We start from the raw sequence: 22,554 nt of genomic DNA, 5'->3' as shown, positions 1-22,554 counted from the left end.
GGAGATCAAATACAAAAAGTAAACTAATGATAAGAAAATCACCAAAGTAGAATTATTGTTGACATTTAGCGCAACAATCACACGCCGAAAGAACCATGCTTGACAACTGCCAAATTATGTTTACATGCCTGAGATGGTCTTTCCAGAATATTATTTACAGTTCATAGAGCTCTGCAGCATTGATCTGTACATTTTGCAAATTAATGTTTCCGTAATTTAAATGTGAGCACGTGAGTGCTGATACTATTAGACTGTCATAATTGTTCACGACGAGAATTTTCATGGGATAATTATAATAAAATCGGTACTCACAGTGGATTACTTCTTGCCAATTCACACCTGCCAGTTTTTATAGTTGTGATATGGTATAGTAATGAACATAATTTACATGAATACGTGAACATCGATGTTCCCGATAGGCAATGATCAGTGGTTTGCTGCGGCACCTATAGGCTTTTCTATTTTCTTCTGGCATGTTTCAGATTGTAGCTGGTTCTAGTGTGAGCAGTGTAATCAAGCTTGGTCCTCCTGAAATTATAGATACTGTATGAGAAACTGACATGCTATTATTTGCATTGCGAAGTTATTGCTACTGAAAATCAGCAGTGTTGTATTATCACTATTGGCCATATTTTTGAGCAGCTTTGAGAATTCTGATTGATCAAGCAAATACTCTTAATGAACAAGTCTTCTAAAAGCTGTTTCTTGCATAGCCATCTTGCAATGTCTATTGCAGAATCCTAATGTCTAGCTCTTCTTACTTCACATCTTAGTATCTATACAGCTGCTAACATACCTGGCTGAAAGTACGTGCATTTAGTAAATACCTATCAATACTTTACACGTTCACTGCTGTCACATATGGCAGTGGTAAGGGTGACCTGGTTCCTAACAATGTTTATTGCTTATTTTAAGTACAGTACTAAAAATGTTGGGATATATCTTATTAAATCACCTGTGTAAATGGTTGAGCCAATCTGCGAGAAAACGCGTTAGATATCTGGACAGCTTCCCTCTGTCGCAAGTTGCACAAGCTGTCCTTTCAGGATATTCTTGATTCCACTGGGCAGCTCCCTTTCTTGTCAGCATCTTGAAAAATGCTCTATAAATTGAAGTACATACAGATTCATCACACACTGTTTATATGCGCGATAAGTTGTAAAAATTTCATTATATACATGCTATTTTTAATTGCACTAATTATAAGTAACTAGCAAAAAAAAAGTTCAGTAATTTCTATATGAACTACAACACATGAGGTTTTGTATAAAAACTACCCTGTCAGCGAAAAAATCAGGCCCATAATCAGTCTGCACGAATAGCTCGCCCCAGCATTTTAGTGCTGCATGACGCATTGCATCAAATGTTAGAAAATCATTCTCTCTAATTTGAAAACTGATCCTCAAATTATTCCAGCCTTGCCTAGTTAATGGAAAAACAGCGACAATGTGAAGCAACTAAGCTTTCAGGATCTCTAAACCATATATGTTATAGTGTTAGCTTGATGAATAGAGTGACAATGAATATATGTTATATATATATATATATATACAGTAAAAGTCGACACTTGGGACCAGCATTTTTGTGTCGACTTACGCAAATGACGACTTACGGGTAATTTTTTATGTAACTTATATGTAAGTCGCCAAAATGACGACTTATGTGTGTATATCGTCATTTTGGCGATTTAGCAAAGCCAGTATTTTCGCGGACTTCAGAAGTGTCAGCTGATATTTTCGCCAGGCTTCATAACTCACTGACAATAATTACTATGATGTCCGGTTGCATTCTGCATTTCTAGTGATATACATATATATATAGTGCGGCAGGCTGCGCAAAATTTTTCCATTTGAAATGTGGGGGGAATCACCAGAGGAGCACGCGAGGGGGGTCTGGTGGATCTCCCCAGAATTTTTTGAAAATTAGACTGCCCTCAGATTGCGTTTTCTGCGCGAGCAGGGGGGGGGGGGGTGTCCGACCCCCTGACACCCCTGTACACGCCCCTGCAACACACCACACATCACACAGATGCACTTTGGTTTTGTGATAAAATTACGACAAAGGGTGTCCACAATGCAGTTCATAAATCAAGAAATCAAAAAGCAGAAAACGCTATCATTCTGGTGTTTGGAGCTGATACACAAAATAAATTGTCGTTATTATTGTTGGTCAGTCATACTCATCAAAGAGCTAATAATACCTGAGAGTGTCACACGGGAAAAATAGTGTTTATTTCACGAAACACTTATTCTACTTATGTCCTCGCGAGTCTAGAATTAATTTTATGTGTCTAGCATTAAAGCAGAATTCTTTGGCTCTCTACAAACAAGACCGAACCGCTTGTCATGACGATACTCTCGAGGCTTGGTTAAGTTTGTATTTGGCTCTAAACCTCCCCTCCGTACATACCTCACGCCGCTCGCGATCCTGGTTATTCAGCACCTCACGGCCCTAAGCATTGCTGTCGTGAAAGTTCTGTTTTTCCGGGCGATACTTTATGAATGAACGGCGTTTTCGGTTATCAATAGGTGCACTTTCGGGCATCGCCTATGCCTGGTATCTCCATTATCTATCCTAGCACGGCTAATGCCCGTCATGCATGGAGCGCAATGTTTTCTAAATTAAGTCTCTACATACGCGCTCAGTTATATACTGGTGTAGTAAGAGTACCAAATGTTGGGCACGTGACATCAATTTCAGCGCTCCATAGCAGCGGTGACGGAAACTCGATAGCGCAAAATGGCTTAGGGCGTGAGTGGCTGAATAACCGGGATGCCGAGGCGCATGAGGCAGTGGGAGTGGGAGGGTAGGAGAATATCTCAGCCTAGGAGTATCGTATTGACACAAGCGGTTGTCTTCGTTTTGAGAGCAAAACAATTCCTGCTGTATGAATAATACATAATTGAATAAGAATTTATTCAAGACTCGCAGCAAGTGACTAATGTTGGCTTGTGCATATGGCCAGCTATTTCCTGTTTTTCGTTTTGTCCGTTGCACACTCTAGGTATTTTAGTATCTATATATCAGTGATATGCGTGTATATAGTATATCAATCATATCTGCAATGAAAATACATATTAAAACGGATGCGTCACTTACTCCAGCTGTCCTCTTTGCGTGAATATAGCTTCGTGTTTCCAGCTAATCTCCATGAATCAGTGTCTGATGTGGTGATACTCTCCTAACTTCATAAACATTACTTTCTCATGATGGATTTCTGCATAAGAATTATTAACTATAGAAGAAAAAAACGTGTTAAAAGAAGAACAGTACTAAATTTTATCAAGACACATTTTTAGACAAAAAGTCTCACTTCACGCACGGAACGCGCGACGCACGCAACGCACGCACCACGCGCACGCCACACACACACACACAACTAAAATCATGGCTGATGCCAAAATCGTGAGGGGGACATATGATATGATGTCCCCCCTCTGGACGAATTCGTAGGGGGCGACATGTCCCCTGTTCCCACGGATTTGCGCCCACTGCAGTGCGACGAGCTATATGCGCGATCTATACAGCCGACGACTTACAGATATCGAAATCTACTGTTGTTTGTATTACATGGGACTGTCTGACGAGCGCCGACTTACACATAATGACGGCTTGTAAATGCAACGACTTAGGCGGTGGCTATTCCAATAGAATTAATTCTGCACGAGGAAATCGGACTTTGACTTCCATGTCGAATTGACGAGTTAGACGATGACGTACTTATGCGAGTTTGTACTGATATATAGAGATATATTAGCCATTCCCAAAACTATACATACTTCAATATTCTGCTCTGTGTGTACTATCATATGGAATGCCAAACATTATCACGCAACGACCCAAGTGGCTGATCTAAAGCATTAAAAGCCAATGACATTCTATGTTAACAAGATAATGAGATCATACATAATTTTGCCACTTTAATGCAATATATTCGTCAAGATTATGAGAAAAATTTTTGCTTTACACAAACTACATTACTGTAGAAGAACGTGTTGTGCCCAGTATATGTGCAAATAGGATACTATTAATCTATTTTCAGGAACAAATCACAATGCTCTATGCTCTCTGCTCCTAGTGATCCTGGCCCTATGAGGGCTGTAGATGTATTACGCTTAGTTCTAACGTGTTTTGGCTTTCCCTAATATTTGCCTTAACACTTACCAAAGTCAATTCCCTCAGACACTTTTCGCGAGCTACTGACAGCAAGAATGGCGCCGACGTCGCATTCTCACATGCTTTCTGTAGTGAGTAAAGCAAGCTCGCTCCGTAGAATCCTGCGGTCTCTATGAATAGTAGCTTATTGCCGCTGAATGATATCGATGATGCCTTGCTCGTACCACGAAGCACAATGTTTTCCTGTACCACTGAAAAGAGACTTAGGCAGAAACTGGTGATGCAGCCCATATTGGATTGTACAAAGTTCCACAGCATTTCGCCCCTCTCCCATGGAGTGCTTTACGCATGACCTCCTTAAATTATAAAGCCTTAACTGTAATTGATGGTGCACAAAACTAATGAATACTTCCCAACAGTCATTCATTCACGATAGTAAGGTCTTTGCAAAGAGTTAATCAACACTCAGTCGTTTAAATGACTTCAATTCATGTATTTGCGTACAAGAGTGTAAGAACAGGTTTTCAAGAAAATATGAGGAATAATTTCTGAACATAAAACGAACGTGGCAAAAACTGAATCAAATTGAAACCATCTGAAAATACATGGTACGTACAAGCCAAAGTATGTGGCCCGAATTCTGCGCTTGCCAGCTTTTATGAAATTTTCTTCAATTACAAACTTTACATACACATACGAGAACTGGTAAAGAACCCCCACAATTCCATCTGGAACAATAGCAGCCAGTATCAGAGAGCAAGTTGCCTATAATTACGGAATGACAGCAATGTCCTCTCGTCGTCTCAAACTTAGCGTAATTGACAACCTGGTCGTCTGCCCTACACTCACAATCTGCCAAAACTATAACCAAAAAACTTGCATATCTTTTCAGTAGACATGGTGACACATACTGCAAATTCTGAGCTTGGTACATTTATCTCCCAATGGTTCAAGGCTCACAATGCGCATCCAAACGCTAATTTCTCCAGTACTAGACTAGCAAATACCTTCGTGTTCATGCATAATCATACTACTTATGCCAAAATAAACTCTGGTTCCTCCCATTTCACTGCGCGTTGTCTATAAAAGGTATTTTGAAGAATACCTCATGCTGTTGGAATTCTCCGATGTCTGTTTGGAGCGGAGTTTCCCATCAAGTCCCAACAATCCCGTGCGAGCGCTGGCTGGCGGTACAGCGGTACGCGGCGGCAGCAAAAGATATAACATGTGACGTCACGTCACCACTTCAGGCTATTCTGTTTGGCAACATCGCATTGTGCGCGAGAATGCCAGTTTTCTCACCTGCTTTCTTGTGGGTTTTAAGCAAACGCCGCAAAAGTTGGAAAAATGGGAGCAATCTAGAGTTTATTTTGTCATAAGGTTATGTGATTATTGCATGACACGACGTATTTGCCTAGTGCTAGTATTGGAGAAATTAGCGTTTGGATGCGCATTGTGAGCCTTTAAGGATTAGTGCAATAGTGCTTACCATTGGGCACAGACAAGGTCGAGCCAGTGTCATTGTAAATGTAGCCAGAGTAACTGGTCTAAAATCCAATATCTTTGGATACATATCAACTGGTGATAGGGTCTGGAAAAATTCAAATACTTTCTCTTGTTACCTGTCATAGTGAAAGTATACAGCACTTAGTTTTGCAGCATTCAAATTGCAGTACACATTATTTTTGGCAACGGTTGTGGCACACTCTAGCATGCGAGGCTAATAGCACACAGATCATGTGACTCACCCCTGAGGTGATGACAACAGACTGGAACCTGTCAAACACTGGCTTTATTGCAACGGATGCATCCATGCAGCTGAAGTGGAGAACAGGGTTGGGTACAGTAGGAGCACCATCCTCGAATGGCTCAATGATGATAATAAAGCCTGCCATGAGGAAAATAAAAACCAGGTTACAAGGTAAAAAATAATCGTAGGTATCTAAATTTATCATATATTAAACCTGGAAAGGGTAATTATAGATCACACATATCCAGAAGACCGGATACAAGATGCCTTTGCGGCAAAAGATGCGTTGTCTTTCCCGACCGCCGAAGCGTTATCAGCCGCGCACTTCGGGACTGCGCGCACGGCGACCGCGGGATACCCCCTATACGCATTTTGCGCGCGAAGGAAAGGCGGTTCGCTCACGCGCGAATGCGTATATGCGGGCACCTACACTGCAACTGTACTTGCAGGCGTTTCAATAAAATGTAATGCTAAATTAAATACAGTCACGGCGGCGCAAAAACTCCCCGAGCGCAGCTTCCACGTTGTCAGAGCAGCGGGGGGAGGAGGGCCTGGAATGTGCCCACCATGTAAAAACTGCCCCCACGCCACACAGCCCAGTTCCATCGCGTCTTCGTGCACGACGTGCCGTCGCCACGACGCAGCGCCGGATGCAGGAGGACATATCAAATTGATATTGGCATATTCGCTTGGCGATCTTACTATCCGATCGAAGCAATTCTCAGTCTAAACGAACCATCAATGCAGGTGCAGGCCCTGCGGGAACGTAAGATTGGCTGGTGTTTGGAAAAATTCTGTGAAAATCCTCGAAGAGGAGCTCGGTCGCGGCCATCTATGGGACGCCATATGTTGTACGAGCAATACTTCAGGTTTATAATAAAATAATTAAATAAACTTCGAATCGCTTTTCTAGAGAGACAAACCTAACGCGCCACAGCGCAACAGTTTACAATTACGACGCATTTGCATTTATTCTCGCCTACGTGCAGTACGTCGAAATGCTTCTGCGAAGCGCCACATACACATCTCGAATTGACCGATAAGAGGCCGATCTGACAGAACCGTGAAATTGATATTGACAGAGCAGCGAATTGGATGAAAAGGCGCCACGAGGTGGCGCTGTTCGCGCTTCGCGCGGATCCGGGCTGCAGACTGTCAAGAGCGTATTAAGAAGAAGAGCGTACAATGGTGAAATGCTGAAACCATGGTGCAGTATTAATCGAATTAAGAAACTTGGCCCGTTTTATTTTGACGATTCTTTGCGGTATTATTTATCAGCTGTCCTACCTTGCTAATATAAAACAAACCGCTTGTCCCTACGATGCTCCTACGCTGAGATCATGAGCGGTGAAAATCTGGTATTTTTGCCGAAAACCGACTCAAGATCCCTATTAGCTGCTACCCTCTCTCGTTTTGTGGCCAGTATGTTGCTTCCGGTCGCCGCTGTGTAGCGCCATGGTAGCGCTGACTCATTACATCAGTACTACAGAGATTACTACATCCAGCATGAGGTGGGCCCAGGTGGGGGTCATCACTATGGCAATCAATAACAGACGTCATTCATTCCATTTGTCAATCATTGACGGAAACACGCGAGGTTTCCCGAAGCTATCTCAAAGCGAGAGAGGGTCGCAGCTAACAGTAACAGGGATCTCGAGTCGGTTTTCGACAAAAATATCAGATTTTCACCGCTCATTATCTCAGCGTAGGAGCATCGTAGGGACAAGCGATTTGTTTTATAGTAGTAAGGTAGGACAGCTGATCAATACCACCGCAAAGAATGGTCAAAATAAAACGGGCAAAGTTTCTTAATTCGACTAATACTGCAACATGGTTTCAGCATTTCACCGTTGTACGCTCTCCTTCTTAAAGGACAATTGAAGTCAAATTTTATAACTTCTGTAACGGTTTTATACATAGAAATATATTCAATAACGTATTCCATTTCAAATCCGGCGCCCGCAGTTCAAATCCGCAGTAAGAAACACATGAATATTAGTCTAGGTCATGTGACGTCACAGCACCCTGTTGAAACACGCCATTATGTAAACATAGTGCGTGTGGTGTATAAGATGGAGACAGAAAGCGATAATTTCAATGATTCTAGTGATTACTCATATGATGATGAAATTTATAGTGATTTACCAGTTGGATATAGGTTTGAGCCTGAATATACACAAGAAGAAATTGAGGAGAATCGTCTGAAAAAGCAACGCGAATGCTGGGTTAATTTTTATTGGCTCCTAAACCTCCCCTCCTACATACCTCACGCCGCCTCGCATCCTGGTTATTCAGCCACCTCCACGCCCCTAAGCATTGCTTCGTGAAAGTTCTGTTTTTCCGCGATAACTTTATGAATGAACGGCGTTTCGGTTATCATAGGTGACTTTCGGGGGCATCGCCTATGCCCTTATCTCCCATTATCTTTCCTAGCACGGCTAATGCCCGTCATGATGGAGCCGGCAATGTTTTCTAAATTAAGTCTCTACAACGCAGCTCAGTTATTATATGGTGTAGTAAGAGTACCAAATTTGGGCACGTGACATCAATTATCAGCGCTCCAAGCGGTGACGGAAACCGATAGCCAAAATGCTTAGGGGCGTGGAGGTGGCTGAATAACCGGGATGCGAGGCGGCATGAGGCATGTGGGAGGGGAGGTTTAGGAGCCAATATCTCAGCCTAGGAGTATCGTATTGACAAGCGGTTGGTCTTGTTTTAGAGAGCAAAAAATTCTGCTTAATGCAATAATACATAATTGAATAAAATTATTCAAGACTCGCAGGCAAAGTAGAATAATGTTGTTGTGCAATAGCACTATTTTCCTGTTTTTCCGTTTTTCCGTTGTACACTCTAGGTATTATTAGATCTATATATCATATATGCGTGTATATATATATCATCAATTTGCAATGAAAAATACATTATTAAAACCGATGCTCAGTTACTCAGTGTCCTCTTTGCGTGAATATAGCTCGTGTTCCCAGCTTAATCCTTGAATCAGTGTCTGATGTGAGTGATATCTCCTAAACTTTCATAAACATACTTTCTCTTGATGATTTCTGCATAAGAATTATTAAATATAAGAAAAAAAAACGTGTTAAAAAAGAAACAGTACTAAATTTATCAAGACACATTTTTAAGACAAAAAGGTTCTCACTTCACGCACGCACGCACGCACACACACACACACACAAAATCATGGTGATCCAAAATCGTGAGGGGGACATATGATATGATGTCCCCCCTCTGACAATTCGTAGGGGGGACATGTCCCCCTGTCCCCCCTGGATTTGCGCCCCTGCAGTGCGGACCCGTTATAGCGCGATCTTACAGCGACGACTTACAGATAGGAAATTACTGTTGTTTGTATTACATGGGACCTGTCTGAGAGCGCCGACTTACACATAATGACGGCTTGTAAATGACGACTTAGGCGGGGCTATTCCAATGAATTTAATATGAGAGGAAATCGGGACTTTGACTTCCATGTCGAATTGACGAGTTAGACGATGACGACTTATGCGAGTTTTACTGTATATAGATATATTAGCATTCCCAAAACTATACATACCTTCAATATTCTGCTCTGTGTGTATACATATGGAATGCCAAACATTATCACGCAACGACCCAAGTGGTGATCTAAACATTGAAAAGCCAATGACATTCATGTTAACAAGATAAATGAGATCATACATACATTTTCCACTTTAATTGCAATATATTCTGTCAGATTATGCAATTTTTGCTTTACACAACTACATTACTGTAGGAAGAACGTTTGTGCTCATGTATATGTGCAAATAGATACTAGTTTAATCTATTTTCAGGAACAAATCACAATGCTCTATGCTCTCTGCTCCTAGTGACCTCTGCCCTATGAGGGCTGTAGATGTATTACGCTTAGTTCTAACGTGTTTTGGCTTTCCCTAATATTTTGCTTAACACTTACCAAAGTCAATTCCCTCAGACACTTTTCCGCGAGCTACTGACAGCAAGATGGCGCCACGTCCATTCTCACATGCTTTCTGGTAGTTGAGTAAAGCCAAGCTCGTCTCCGTAGAATCCTGCGTCTCTATGAATAGTAGCTTATGCCGCTGAATGATATCGATGATGCCTTGCTCGTACCACGAAGCCACAATGTTTTCCTGTACACCGCAAAAGAGACATTAGCACGAAACTGGTGATGCAGCCATATTGGTTTACAAAGTCTCCACAGCATTTCCCCTCTCCCATGAGTGCTTTACCATGACCTCCTTAAATTATAAAGCCTTTACTGGTAATTGATGGTGCACAAAACTAATGAATACTTTCCCAACAGTCATCATTCACTGATAAGGTATCTTTGCAAGAGTTAATCAACACTCAGTCGTTTAATGACTGTCAATCATGTATTTGGTACAAGATGTGTAAGAAAGGTTTCAAGAAAATATAGAATAATTTTGAAACATAAAGAACGTGGCAAAAACTGAACCAAATTGAAACCATCTGAAAATACATGTCGTACAAGCCAAAGTATGTGGCCGAATTCTCCGCTTGCCAGCTTTTAATGAAACTTTTCTTCAATTATCAAACTTTACATACCATATACGAGTAACTGGTAAAGAACCCCACAATTCCATCTGGAACAATAGCAGCCATATCAGAGAGCAAGTTGCCATAATTACGGATGACAGCAATGTCCTCTCGTGTCTCAAACTTAGACGTAATTGACACCTGGTCGTTGCCCCTACTCACAATCTGCAAAAATATAACCAAAAACTATGCATAATCTTTTCACGTAAGACATGGTGACACATACTGCAAATTTGAGCTTGTACATTATATTCCAATGGTTAAAGGCTCACAATGCGCATCCAAACGCTAATTTCTCCAGTACTAGACTAGCAAATACTTCGTGTCATGCATAATCATACTACCTTATGGCAAAATAAACTCTAGTTCCTCCCATTTCACTGCGCGTTGTCTTATAAAAGGTATTTTGAAAATACCTCCAATGTTGTTGGAATTCTCCGATGTTGTTGACAGTTTCCCCAATCCCCAAGCAACCGTGCAGCGCTGCTGCGGTAGCCGATATAAGTCGAGGCGCAGGCAAAGATATAAACATGTGACCGTCAGTCACCCACTTTCAGGCCTATTTGTCATATGGCAACAGTCGATCATTTGTGCCAGAAATGCCAGATTATTCTCACTCTCTTTCTTGTGAGGTGTTAAGTCATTTTATACCGCAGTGAACTAGGGAGCATACTAGAGTTTATTTTACGTACTATAACTTATACGGATAGTGTGATATTCATGACCACCGACCGCCTATTGCATCAGTACCTATATTGGAAGAGTATTTGAAGTCGTAAGCTGTATGACTAGAACGGAAGAGGAATTAAGCGGACTTTCAGTACCAGCGGTATAGTGCAATAGTGGCTACGACAGCTTTATTGCGGCTACTAAGAACATGTTCGCGAGTAACGAAGGCAGTGCTATGTAATGTAGCATAAGTAACATGGTCTAAAATCCGCAATATCTTGAGAATATACATCATCAACTGCGATTATAGGTCTGACGAAAAATTCAAAATACTTTACTACGTTCACTGATCATAAGTGAGAATAGTATACACACGTAGTTTGCAGCATTCAAATGCAGTACACATTATTTCTTGGCAACGAGGTGTGGACACATCATCATGCGAAGAGCTTAATAGCACACAGATCTGTGACCACCTCTGAGTGATGAACAACAGACTAGGAAACCTCGTCAACACACTTGAGCTTTTATGGCAACGGATGCATCCATGCAGTCTGAAGTGGAGAATCAGGGTTGGGTAGCAAGTAGAGCACCATCCTCGAATGGCTCAATGATGATAATAAAGCCTGCCATGAGGAAAATAAAAAAACAGAGGTACAAAGGTACAAAGAATAATCGTAAGGTAACATAATTTCATATAATAAATCACAGTGGAAAGAGAAATTAGATCCACAACATAATCCAGAGAAGACCGGGATACAAGATGGCCTGCGCAAAAAGATTGCGTTGTTCCCCGACCGCCGAAAAGGCGGTAAGCCGCGCCCATTCACGCGGACTGGAGCGCAACCGACACGCGATACCTGACCCGTCAATAACGACATGTTTATAGATCAGCTATGTGTATGCGCGCCCCAAAGGACAGGCGGTGAGCGCAGAAGATATGCGTATAGCGGGCCAGCCTACACTGGCACTAGTACTTTGCAGCGTTTCAATAAAATGTATGATGGAAACGAATAAAACGAATAGTATTATAAAAACACCCTAACGATAAACCTATAAAGAATGCTAATATAAATACAAGTCAACGGCGGCGCAAAAACCCCGAGCCAGCTACCACGTGAGCGCGGGAGAAGGAACGTGAGGATGGACATGTGCCCACCATGTAAAACATGCCAACGATGACCACGCACAGCAGGGGCGGGAGGGGGCGGGGGGGGGGGGTTTTTAATTAATATTTTACATTATGCGTGCTCAGGCACGAATCTGGCCGATATCGCCAGCGGCAGCGCGGGGAGTTCAAGAGACATATCAAATGCATTATGCATATCGTCTGGACATCGTTACTAATCCGAAACTCGAAGCAATTCTCAGTCGCTAAACAACCATGCATCCAGTCAGGCCCTGCGGGAACTAAAGATCGGCTGGATCCTGGAAAATTCTGTGGAAAATCCCTCGAAGAGAGCCTCGCGCGCCATCATGGACGCCTATGTACGAGAATAACTTCAGGTTATATTAAATAAATAAAATATAAATAAATTCGATAATCGGCTTTTCTAGCAGAAAACCTGAATCAGCGCCAAACCAAAGCAAGTTACCAGTTTACGATCATTTTGCATTCTATTCTCCGCACCCATACGTGGCATAGTCCGAAAAGCTTCTGCAAGCCCACAACCTCCTGCAATAAGACCGATTAAGAGGCCAGATCTGAACAGGACGAAGTAAATGATATGACAGAGCAGCGGAATTGGATGAAAAGGCGGGGAGCGGCGCCAGCCGCGCCGGGCGGTGCGAGACCAGGCGCCCACACGAGGTGGCGCTAGTTCCAGCAACTTCGAGCGCGGATGCACGGCTGCAGACTGTCAAGAGCGATATATAATAATATTGATAGAAAGCGTACAATTGGGTATGAATGCCTGAATCCATGGACAGTAATTAATCGAAGATTAGAAATTGCCTTTTATTTTGACGATTATCTTTGCGGTATTCATTTAGTCAGCTGTCCTACCTTGCTAATAAAAACATAACCGCTCTGTCCCTACAGATGCTCCTACGGCTGAGATCGATGAGCGGGAAAACTGGTATTATTTGCCAGAAAACCGACCCAGATACCCTATTAGCTGCTACCTCTCTCGTTTTCGTGCCAGTATGTTGCTTCCCGGTCGCCGCTGTTGTAGGCCCATGGTAGCTGCTCGACTCCATTTACACAGTACTACAGAAGATTACATACATTTCCAGCATGAGGTGGGGCACAGGTGGGGTCATTCACTATGGCAATCAATAACAGACGTCCATTATTCCATTTGTTCAATCAGTTGACGGAAACACGCGAGTTGCCCGGAGCCTATCTCAAAGCGAGAGAGTGGTTCGGCAGCTAACCGGTAACAGGGATCCTTCGAGTCGGTTATTCGACAAAAATATCGATTTTTCACCGCTCATTATCTCAAGCGAGGAGCATCGTAGGGACAAAGCGATTTGTATTTTAAGTATAAGGTAGCGGGACAAGTCTGATCAATACCACGCAAAGAAATGGTCCAAATAAATGGGTCAAAGTTTCTCTAATTCGACTAAATTACTGCAACATGGTTTCAGCATTTCACCGTTGTACGCTTCTCTTCTTAAAGGACAATTGAAGTCAAATTTTATAACTTTCTGTAACGTGTTATACTAGAAATATATTCAATAACGTATTCCATTTCAAAATCCGCGCCCGCAGTTCAAATCCGCAGTTAAGAAACACATGAATATTAGTCTAGGTCATGTGACGTCACAGCAACCTGTTGAAACACGCCATTATGTAAACATAGTGCGTGTGTGTATAAGATGGAGACAGAAAGCGATAATTTCAATGGATTCTAGTGATTACTCATATGATGATGAAATTTATAGTGATTTACCAGTTGGATATAGGTTGAGGCCTGATATATCACAAAAGAAGAAATTGAAGAGAATCGTCTGAAAACAGCAACGGCGAAAAGTCGGCACACACTTCTCGAGAATCAGAACAGTCACAATTCATGGCGGAATGGAAGCCTTCGGTACCGATAGGACTGTAGACAAATACTGGTGTTCTTGTAAGTGTTTGTGAATTAATGAGTACGGCACCTGAATGTATATATGGCTGCCATGAGAATGAGAAGACGCAGGGTTATTGTAGACCCAGTTCGACGCTAGACCAGGGAGGCCATGCAGAGTACATGATCACGCGGCTTATCACGCTCGGTCAGAATCACATGTATCTGTACATGTACAAACATCTCTACGCAAGTCATGTACATATACCGTGAATGCATTATCCACACAGGTAATATGTATGTACATGAATATAAGTACATTTACAGGCGACATGTTTGTTGTACGCTGTAGCAATACTTTCACCTAGCATAACATATACTAGCGTGTTAGCACTGTTACGCTATATAATGGCGTGTTTCACTTTGGGGCTGTGACGTCACATGACCTAGATTAATATTCATGTGTTTCTTACAAATTGGGCACCGGATTTGAAATGGAATACGTTATTGAATGTATTTCTATGTATAAAAACGTTACAGAAGTTATAAAATTTGACTTCAATTGTCCTTTAATATGCTCTTGCACATATATAACAAGATCAAGAGCTAATAATACCTAGACTGTACAACGGGAAAACGGGAAAATAGTGCTATTTCACGGCAATATTATTCTACTTTGTATGCGGTTCTAGACTAAGTTCATGGTATTGTGTTAGAGTGGTAGAGTGCAGCATTCTTTGCTCTCTAAAATAAGACCAACCGCTTGTCTCTACGATACTCCTAGGCCGAGATATTGGAGCGTAATCATGCCTCCCACAAGCCTCACGCCGCCTCGCATCCACAATATTCACTATCCTTCTCGCCTTTTGCAGGTCTGGCTATCGTTTTCCGTCGCCACTTGGAGCGATGATAATTGATGTCACATGCCCAAATTTGGTACTTTGCCTGCGAGTCTAGAATAATTTTATTGTATTGCATTAAGCAGAATTCTTTGCTCTCTAAAACAAGACCAACCGCTTGTTAATACGATACTCCTAGGCTGAGATATTGTCTCGTAAACTTCCCCTCCCACAGGCCTCACGGCGCCTCAAATCCACATCAGTCAGCAACCTACTCGCCTCTAAGCATTTTGGCTTCCATCACCGCTTGGAGCGCTGATAATTAATGTCACATGCCCAAATTTGGTACTCTTACTACACCATATAGTAACTGAGCTGCGTTGTAGAGACTTAATTTAGAAAACATTGCCGGCTCCATCATGATGGGCATTAGCCGTGCTAGGAAAGATAATGGGAGATAAGGGCATAAGCGATGCCCCCGAAAGTCACCGATGATAACAGAAACGCCGTTCATTCATAAAGTTATCACGGAAAAAACTGAACTCTCACGAAGCGACTTTCCTAACCCGCAAAAGGCGAGAATGATAGTGAATATTGTAGATGCGAGGCGCCGTATGGCCTGTGGGAGGGGAAGTTTACAAGCCAATATCTCAGCCTAGGAGTATCGTATTGACAAGCGGTTGGTCTTGTTTTAGAGAGCAAAGAATTCTGCTTAATGCAATACCATAAATATTCTAAACTCGCAGGCAAAGTAGAATAATATTGTCGTGAAATAGCACTATTTTTCCGTTTTTCCATTGTACACTCTAGGTATTATTAGCTCTTGACAAGATGTATATGACTCTGCTGTGAGTCACACTCACTATGATAAAAATAGTGAATAACATTTTGAGTGTATGGCTGCATTCATAAAAACAAGAATTTTTTTTATATATAAAGACTAATTAAATATTGAATAAAATATGCAGTAAATATTGTTTCTTTATTTTTACATGAGAATCCATGTGTGCGATATAGAAAATTTGCATACCTTTTGCATAGGTGCTCACCAACGTTGCAAAGTTGGCGACTAACATCAGTGGTGAAAAGTCTGACAGATCAGCTAGCTCCAAGGTCCAGAGCAATGAGCGAAGACGCTCAGAACAGAACCTTGATAAGAAAAGTGATTTACCATAACATCAGCAACTAATTCATGTGTGATGTATGCATATTGCATTTTACATTATTGGTATAACCAAGTGAATGATACGACCATTGCTGTATTAATAATACATGTAAAACATTATCACTTATAAGTACATATTTACTTTAAAATACTGCATATTAACTGCATCTTTCGGTAAGGATGCATAAATAATAACTTCAGATCAAGATTGACAATGCTATATAATAGGTTTGCATATAAGTTTGTACCTTAATGGTTTTCGATCTATGCAGACTTTGCTGTGGCAGTCTTTCAAGAAAGCAGGCGGGCTTTCAGACACAACATGTTGGGATCTCAGTCGTGTCTTAATATACTCAACAAAGCGTTTCAGAAATGCAACAAAGTGTTCCGCATTTCGGATACTTCCTGGTATAGCTTCTATAAATTCAAATAATACGAAAACAATTATCGAATTTTTTTTTTTTACATACATTGTAAACTATATTGGACTAGATTGGTGTCCTCTCAGCTTAACTTATTTTCTTTAATTTCTTCTTATTTTAAATCCTAAATTCTTAATTAATCAATAGACTAATTAATGAATTAATTTTCTCAATTTCTATTTTTCAATTGCAATTGAGTTCAATTCTATTCTATTCTATTCTATTCCATTCAATTCACAATTTCAATTTCTATTTGAGCAAGGTAAACCTCAGAGCATATGATGCACAGAAATCTGATGGGTATCCAAGAGCAATAATGATAAGATCCAAGTATTTGTGAACAAATCTGATGGCCCAATGCTATTCGCAAAAAAATACATTCGGAAGATAACTACAATAATGAACCTATGGGGATTCACATGCCCAGACAAAAGTGGCGGGCATGGAGCATACTCTGGAATGTGTTATAAGGCAGGCCCCTGGAATTCATGGGGAAAGGGAAACGGGACCATCCCAATTCCAATTGGAGAATTGGGAAGAATTTGGCAAGAACCATCGAGCAAGAATTACTCCAGATTAGTGCAAAGGTTTGTGGATGTCCTAAACTTAACTAGGAGCCATGGATTAAGTTCTCTAGGGCTATTATTTGTCAGAAAAGAGTACTGAAACTAGATTACAAATTTAACACAAAATTTTATTAGAAGCCATAGAAACCTAAAGATAAATGGTGACCCTAGTCAATCCTCACCCTCCAATATCTCATCAGGAACCACAGGATTTGAAAGCTGAATGTCAGTCTCCTTGGCTACCTTTGCATTCTTCAACCCATCAACTAGCCGTCCATATTCCTCCTTTAACCGGTTGATATCTGTTTCTTTTATTCTGAAATCACATGTGTAAAATAAAAAACTTACTACGATTTGAAATTACAATTTGAAATATGCCTGGGTTACCATTAAGTTCAACTCACCCTAAAAATTATGTTAATTAGTATGCCTGTTATTTACCAATTATGCTTATCTTGCTTTTAATCAGTTACGAGTTTCAAATTACTTAACCATAACATAAAGCCCAAAATGGCCATACTACGTCATGTGCCACACAGTCGTGTACTCGGTGTGATGGGTAATGGTAAAATAATTCTATACTCTAGATCTATGGCTGCAATACTTACTTATCTACACCTCGTTTCAATGTATCGAGGTTCTGTGCACATTTATCTAGTGTGCGTCTGCGTATCCTTACACTCATCGACTCTATGCAGACATTGTCTACAAAACAAAAGACTTGTTGACAGAGGGCATCTCTCAATAACACGGAAATGGTGAGATCTTGATGTATTAACACAGCAATGCGATGATACTTTATATTCATAAGGTTTGATTCGATTCAATTTAAATTAGACAGAACACCTACACCCTCAGATATTAGAAATCACAACTCTATTATACAGCTATAACACCAATATTACCTATGTTGTGAGCTTCATCAAACACCACAACAGACTTTTTGCTGAATTCTTTAGATACGAGTTCAGCTATCTTCGGATCCAGTAAATAGTGATAACTGTAGACAATTATATTGGCATGTGTGATCTACAAATAAACAGAAACTAGTAGTCACGTTTGCCTTATTTTTGGTTGAACCTAAAAGTATTATCTTCTACCAAATTATTCTGACTATCATAATAAATACACTTTCAACAATGTAATGTTGTTACCAACCTGAACTTTATTATCGTTTATAATTTCAGAGAATAGGTTCAAGTATGAATTTTTCTAAACATTTATAAAACTTCTCATACTCACAGAATATCTGGCTAGAAAATAAGGACAATATTCATGGTCTCGACCATATTCTTTCAGGTCATCCTGCATGAAAAGTATGCAAAAGATAAGTCAAATACTTAATTTTCTTACTAAACTGGTTCAAAGTGCATAAGGTTATTCATTGTAAAATCAATGCATCAATTATTAAAAACATCGTAAATATGCACCTGCACGGTGCCCAAGTCTATCTTTTTTCCCCAGGCAAGATGTCAGGCTGTGGGGTGTATTTGACTTCAGGGATATACTTTTTTTAAACTTTAATAGCAGAATCAATTGTTTAATTTACAACTCTTGGCTAGTAACTTTCCTCGACCTAAACCCTTTATGAATGACATCAAGAAATACAATAAAAACCACTGACCAAGTTGTAAACTCCAGGTGGTAGAGTGGTCTCTCTTCCATGTGCATCGAAATTCTGAAAGTGGAATTACTGCCAAGTTTAAAAACAGTCCCATATATGGCACCATGCATGGTCTACAGGTCTATAGTGCATCAGTGTTTAGCAGGCTATAATCCCACTATCTGCAGAAACATGTGCATCAAACTTTATCAGATGAATAACAATAATACTATAAATTAAGAGCGCATAAAGAAGGAGAGCGTACAACGGTGAAATGCTGAAACCATGTTGCAGTATTAGTCGAATTAATAAACTTTCCCCGTTTTATTTTGACGATTCTTTGCGGTATTATTTATCAGCTGTCCTACCTTGCTAATATAAAACAAACCGCATGTACCTTCGATGCCCCTACGCTGAGATAATGAGCGGTAAAAATCTGGTATTTTCGCCAAAAACCGACTCGAGATACCTGCTGACTGCGACTGTCTCTCGCTTTGAGATAACTTCAGGAAACCTTCCTGAAACATGTCTACATAATTTCCTGGGAACTGGAAATTGGGATTTTATTTTACTGGGAACTGGGATATGGGGTGTTTTTTGCTGGGAAAGTGGGAATGTACCCCCCCCCCCGTTCCCCCCTCACAAATAGAATGAATGACGTCTGTTATTGATAGCCATAGTGATGACCCCCACCTGTGCCCACCTCACGCTGGATGTAGTAAACTCTTTAGTACTGACATAATGAGTCAGCGCTACCATGGCGCTACACAGCGGCGACCGGAAGCAACACACTGGCCACAAAGCGAGAGAGGGTCGCAGCAAACAGGGATCTCGAGTCGGTTTTAGGCGGTTCTCTCAGCAAAAATACCAGATTTCACCGCTCATTATCTCAGCGTATAGGGGCATCGTAGGGACAGCGGTTTGTTTTATATTAGCAAGGTAGGACAGCTGATTACCGAGAGCACAACACTACCGCTCACAATAAACGGGCCAAGTTCTCCTAAATTCGCTATACTCGGCAACATGCGTTTCAGCCATTTCATCCATGTACGTTCTCGCCTCCTCTTTAACCCTCCCATCTAGACCACTCCATCACTCGCTCACTATAATCCATGGTCACTCCATTGGTACAGACTCACACCACTCACCTCACCTGCGCCCTCCCCAGCCTTACGAGTAATCCTTAACAATAACTTACTAATAGTATCTTTAATACAATAGCATATACCTCATAGAAACGGCACACTGGTTAAAAACAGACTTCTTCCATCGCTTGTGTCGTTCTCTGATATAGGAAGCTGTGAGAGCTTGGCATTTTCCATCCACCCGTACTCTTGGCCATTTCTATCCTGAGCTCACCTGCAGATCAGGTAATTGCTTAACACTATAACATACTAAGCCAGATGTTTATTTTCACGCCCGCTTTAAACATCGTTGTTTACATATGTCTGTCGATACAATAAGTATGGTCTGCTATAGCTTGCACAACATTATATCTTCATTTTTCAATACAGCTGCAAGGTTACTGTAAAGAAAAGCAAAAATTAATAGCCCACCGATACCTCAGGATGAATGCAGAGGATTCTTTCTGGAAGTCAAAAGCAAAGCTGAATGGCTTGCTTCTCAGAGTTCTCCTCTCATAATATTTCAACAACCGTCGCAACTTCCACACACTTGATAATGCAAAAACAAATTATGTAGACTTACACCAAGCTCGTGGTGTTGAGTGTGTTCTGTGTAAGAAAACACTTGCTTGACTTAACCAAGCTTGATTAATTCCAAAAGAAAAATTTTAAAATGCAGAACAATTCTACCATAAACAATGTATTAAAATTCCGGCAGCCCTGTTCAGCCTCCTTCAATTTTATCTCACTTTAGCTTGCAGATTATATAATATTGCAGTATATAATACATGACTATAAATTTATATGAATTAAAATTATGTCTGGCTTTACCGCCCGCGCGCCCAAGCTCACTGACTAGAATGCATTGCAATTTAAAAACAGTATAATGTACCCGGGAGGGACTATATGCCCCTTTAATGAGCCTAACGCACGCGCTCCATTAGGAGTGTCCCCGAACTTTGATATGCATTAATGATTAATGATTAATGATTGATATCCTAACCTAGACCCTAACCTAAACCTAAATGACATCTAAACCACCAAACCTAATATATGCATGACCCATATATATATATACTGTTATTTATGACCATTAAAGTTGGAACACTCCTAATGGAGTATCACCCATAATAGAAGAAGTGCACCGCGTTTACCTTCAATCTTCCGGTCACGAGTCTCCCAGACAGTACGATACGGCCTTGGTTAATATTCACCCCGACGGCGTTCCCTCCCGCGCCCCGACCCGTCTCTTTGTTTATGTATCACACGATCAGTGCCAACAGGAAATGGCCTTTCCTGTGCCAGAAGGCATTTCAAGCACCCCCTCACTGACCCTAGGGATGAGAACAGTCCCCATTTTTTTAGTATTACTATCTATCGAATACTATATAGAATAGTATATGAATAGTATACCTATACTTTCGTAGGCACCTAATTATTTCATAATTATGAAAAACAACTATGATTCAATAGTTAATCCCATCGTAAACATAATCTGACGGATTTTTAAACCCAAAATTGAGTGTTGAGTAATTAGTGCTCGGGTTACTCTATGATCTGCTAACATTTAACTTCGGCACAAGTGTCCCTCTTGAGCTCTACCCTGTAGAGTACTGCTCTGATATATGTATCATAGGACAACCCCCCAGCCAAGCAGTCCCATCAATGTTCAGCCCTGAATAGAAAGAGACAGTAAATCACCGTTTCATTTTATGTTTTGATGTTCAGTGCGACTTGCAAGTCTAAACATATATGACATTGCTGTATAAATACCTATACCTCAGACAGTTGTAACATTTATTTCGATATGCCGTTATCTTATCCATCCCCTGATCATTTCTTATAAATGAGAGTGCTGTTGATAAAAGTTCCCACCTACACACCCATTCAGCCAAACGTCAATGTGTGCAAAAGCCGAGGTTCCGCTTCCAGCATACTACACGCTAGCAATAGCTCATACTGGGGGATCTGCATATGGCATACGCTGGAGCACGATCTCACAAAGAAGGTTCACCCGTCCTTTACATGGAAGACCGAGTGAACGATGCCCCTTGGGCAAGCCTATGGAAGCTGCTACAACCGATGTCCCGCTGCCCTGCTTAATTTACAGTCGACCGGTGCCGTTCATCTTCCGTGCTCGCCTGACTATGTTATCCAATCGTCTCCATGAATATTGGTTATCACCCTCCCCTAACAAGGCAAGCGCAAGAAGAGTACCAGAGCCAACTGACTTGCTGATGTTCGGTCCTCCCCCAAAAGGTGGATGATGTTGGGGGGTTTAATTAAACCAGCTACCGCCTGTCAACGAGAAGTATATAGTGTCTCAAGAATATGATGAGATGTGTGTGTGCTCCACCTAATGCAAGGAGCACCATGAGGGCACACCACACACTTATAATGCAAGCGACGAGTGGGGAAAGACGAGTTATAACCGGGAAATAAGCAGTCTGCTGTGTAGGTGGGTGCGTACCATAGTACTTCTAGATTGCGAGGGAGACAGAAGTTGAGAACGTTTATGGAGGAGGCTTGTTTTTCAACGCTCTGGCATCCAGGGGCAAGCTTGCTGAATCCAACAACGCCCGCAAATCGCAATTAAGGATCGTTCTAATAACGACGTAAAGCAGTACGAGGGGGAGAACCCACCGACGGCTAGGATCACGGATGACAAAGATTGGGAACTGCTCGGCAGCTGCGAAGGGCAGGTGAGAAGTGGG

At 41.3% G+C, this 22,554-nt stretch overlaps 1 protein-coding gene across 1 annotated transcript in view; it reads right to left on the bottom strand.

Annotated features, from left to right (window-relative positions):
- The window catches only part of LOC106808509 (TFIIH basal transcription factor complex helicase XPD subunit-like), a 35,530-nt gene that overhangs the window by 1,869 nt on the left and 11,107 nt on the right, over positions 1–22,554 (bottom strand). The window contains exons 6-17 of the mRNA XM_014811263.1: positions 18,738–18,791; positions 18,356–18,418; positions 18,019–18,142; positions 17,722–17,818; positions 17,296–17,429; positions 16,374–16,542; positions 15,991–16,109; positions 11,704–11,736; positions 10,993–11,000; positions 10,451–10,606; positions 9,819–10,014; positions 9,438–9,508 (exon numbers count right to left, since the gene is read on the bottom strand). Coding sequence (XP_014666749.1) covers positions 9,438–9,508; positions 9,819–10,014; positions 10,451–10,606; positions 10,993–11,000; positions 11,704–11,736; positions 15,991–16,109; positions 16,374–16,542; positions 17,296–17,429; positions 17,722–17,818; positions 18,019–18,142; positions 18,356–18,418; positions 18,738–18,791 — 1,224 coding nt within the window. The remainder of the gene's footprint in view (positions 1–9,437; positions 9,509–9,818; positions 10,015–10,450; positions 10,607–10,992; positions 11,001–11,703; positions 11,737–15,990; positions 16,110–16,373; positions 16,543–17,295; positions 17,430–17,721; positions 17,819–18,018; positions 18,143–18,355; positions 18,419–18,737; positions 18,792–22,554) is intronic.

Source organism: Priapulus caudatus, unplaced genomic scaffold (assembly GCF_000485595.1).
Source record: "Priapulus caudatus unplaced genomic scaffold, Priapulus_caudatus-5.0.1 Scaffold283, whole genome shotgun sequence".
Taxonomy (NCBI): Eukaryota; Metazoa; Priapulida; class Priapulimorpha; order Priapulimorphida; family Priapulidae; genus Priapulus; species Priapulus caudatus.
The sequence above is the reverse complement of the archived record's forward strand: the minus strand, read 5'-3'. Positions and strand labels throughout refer to the sequence as shown.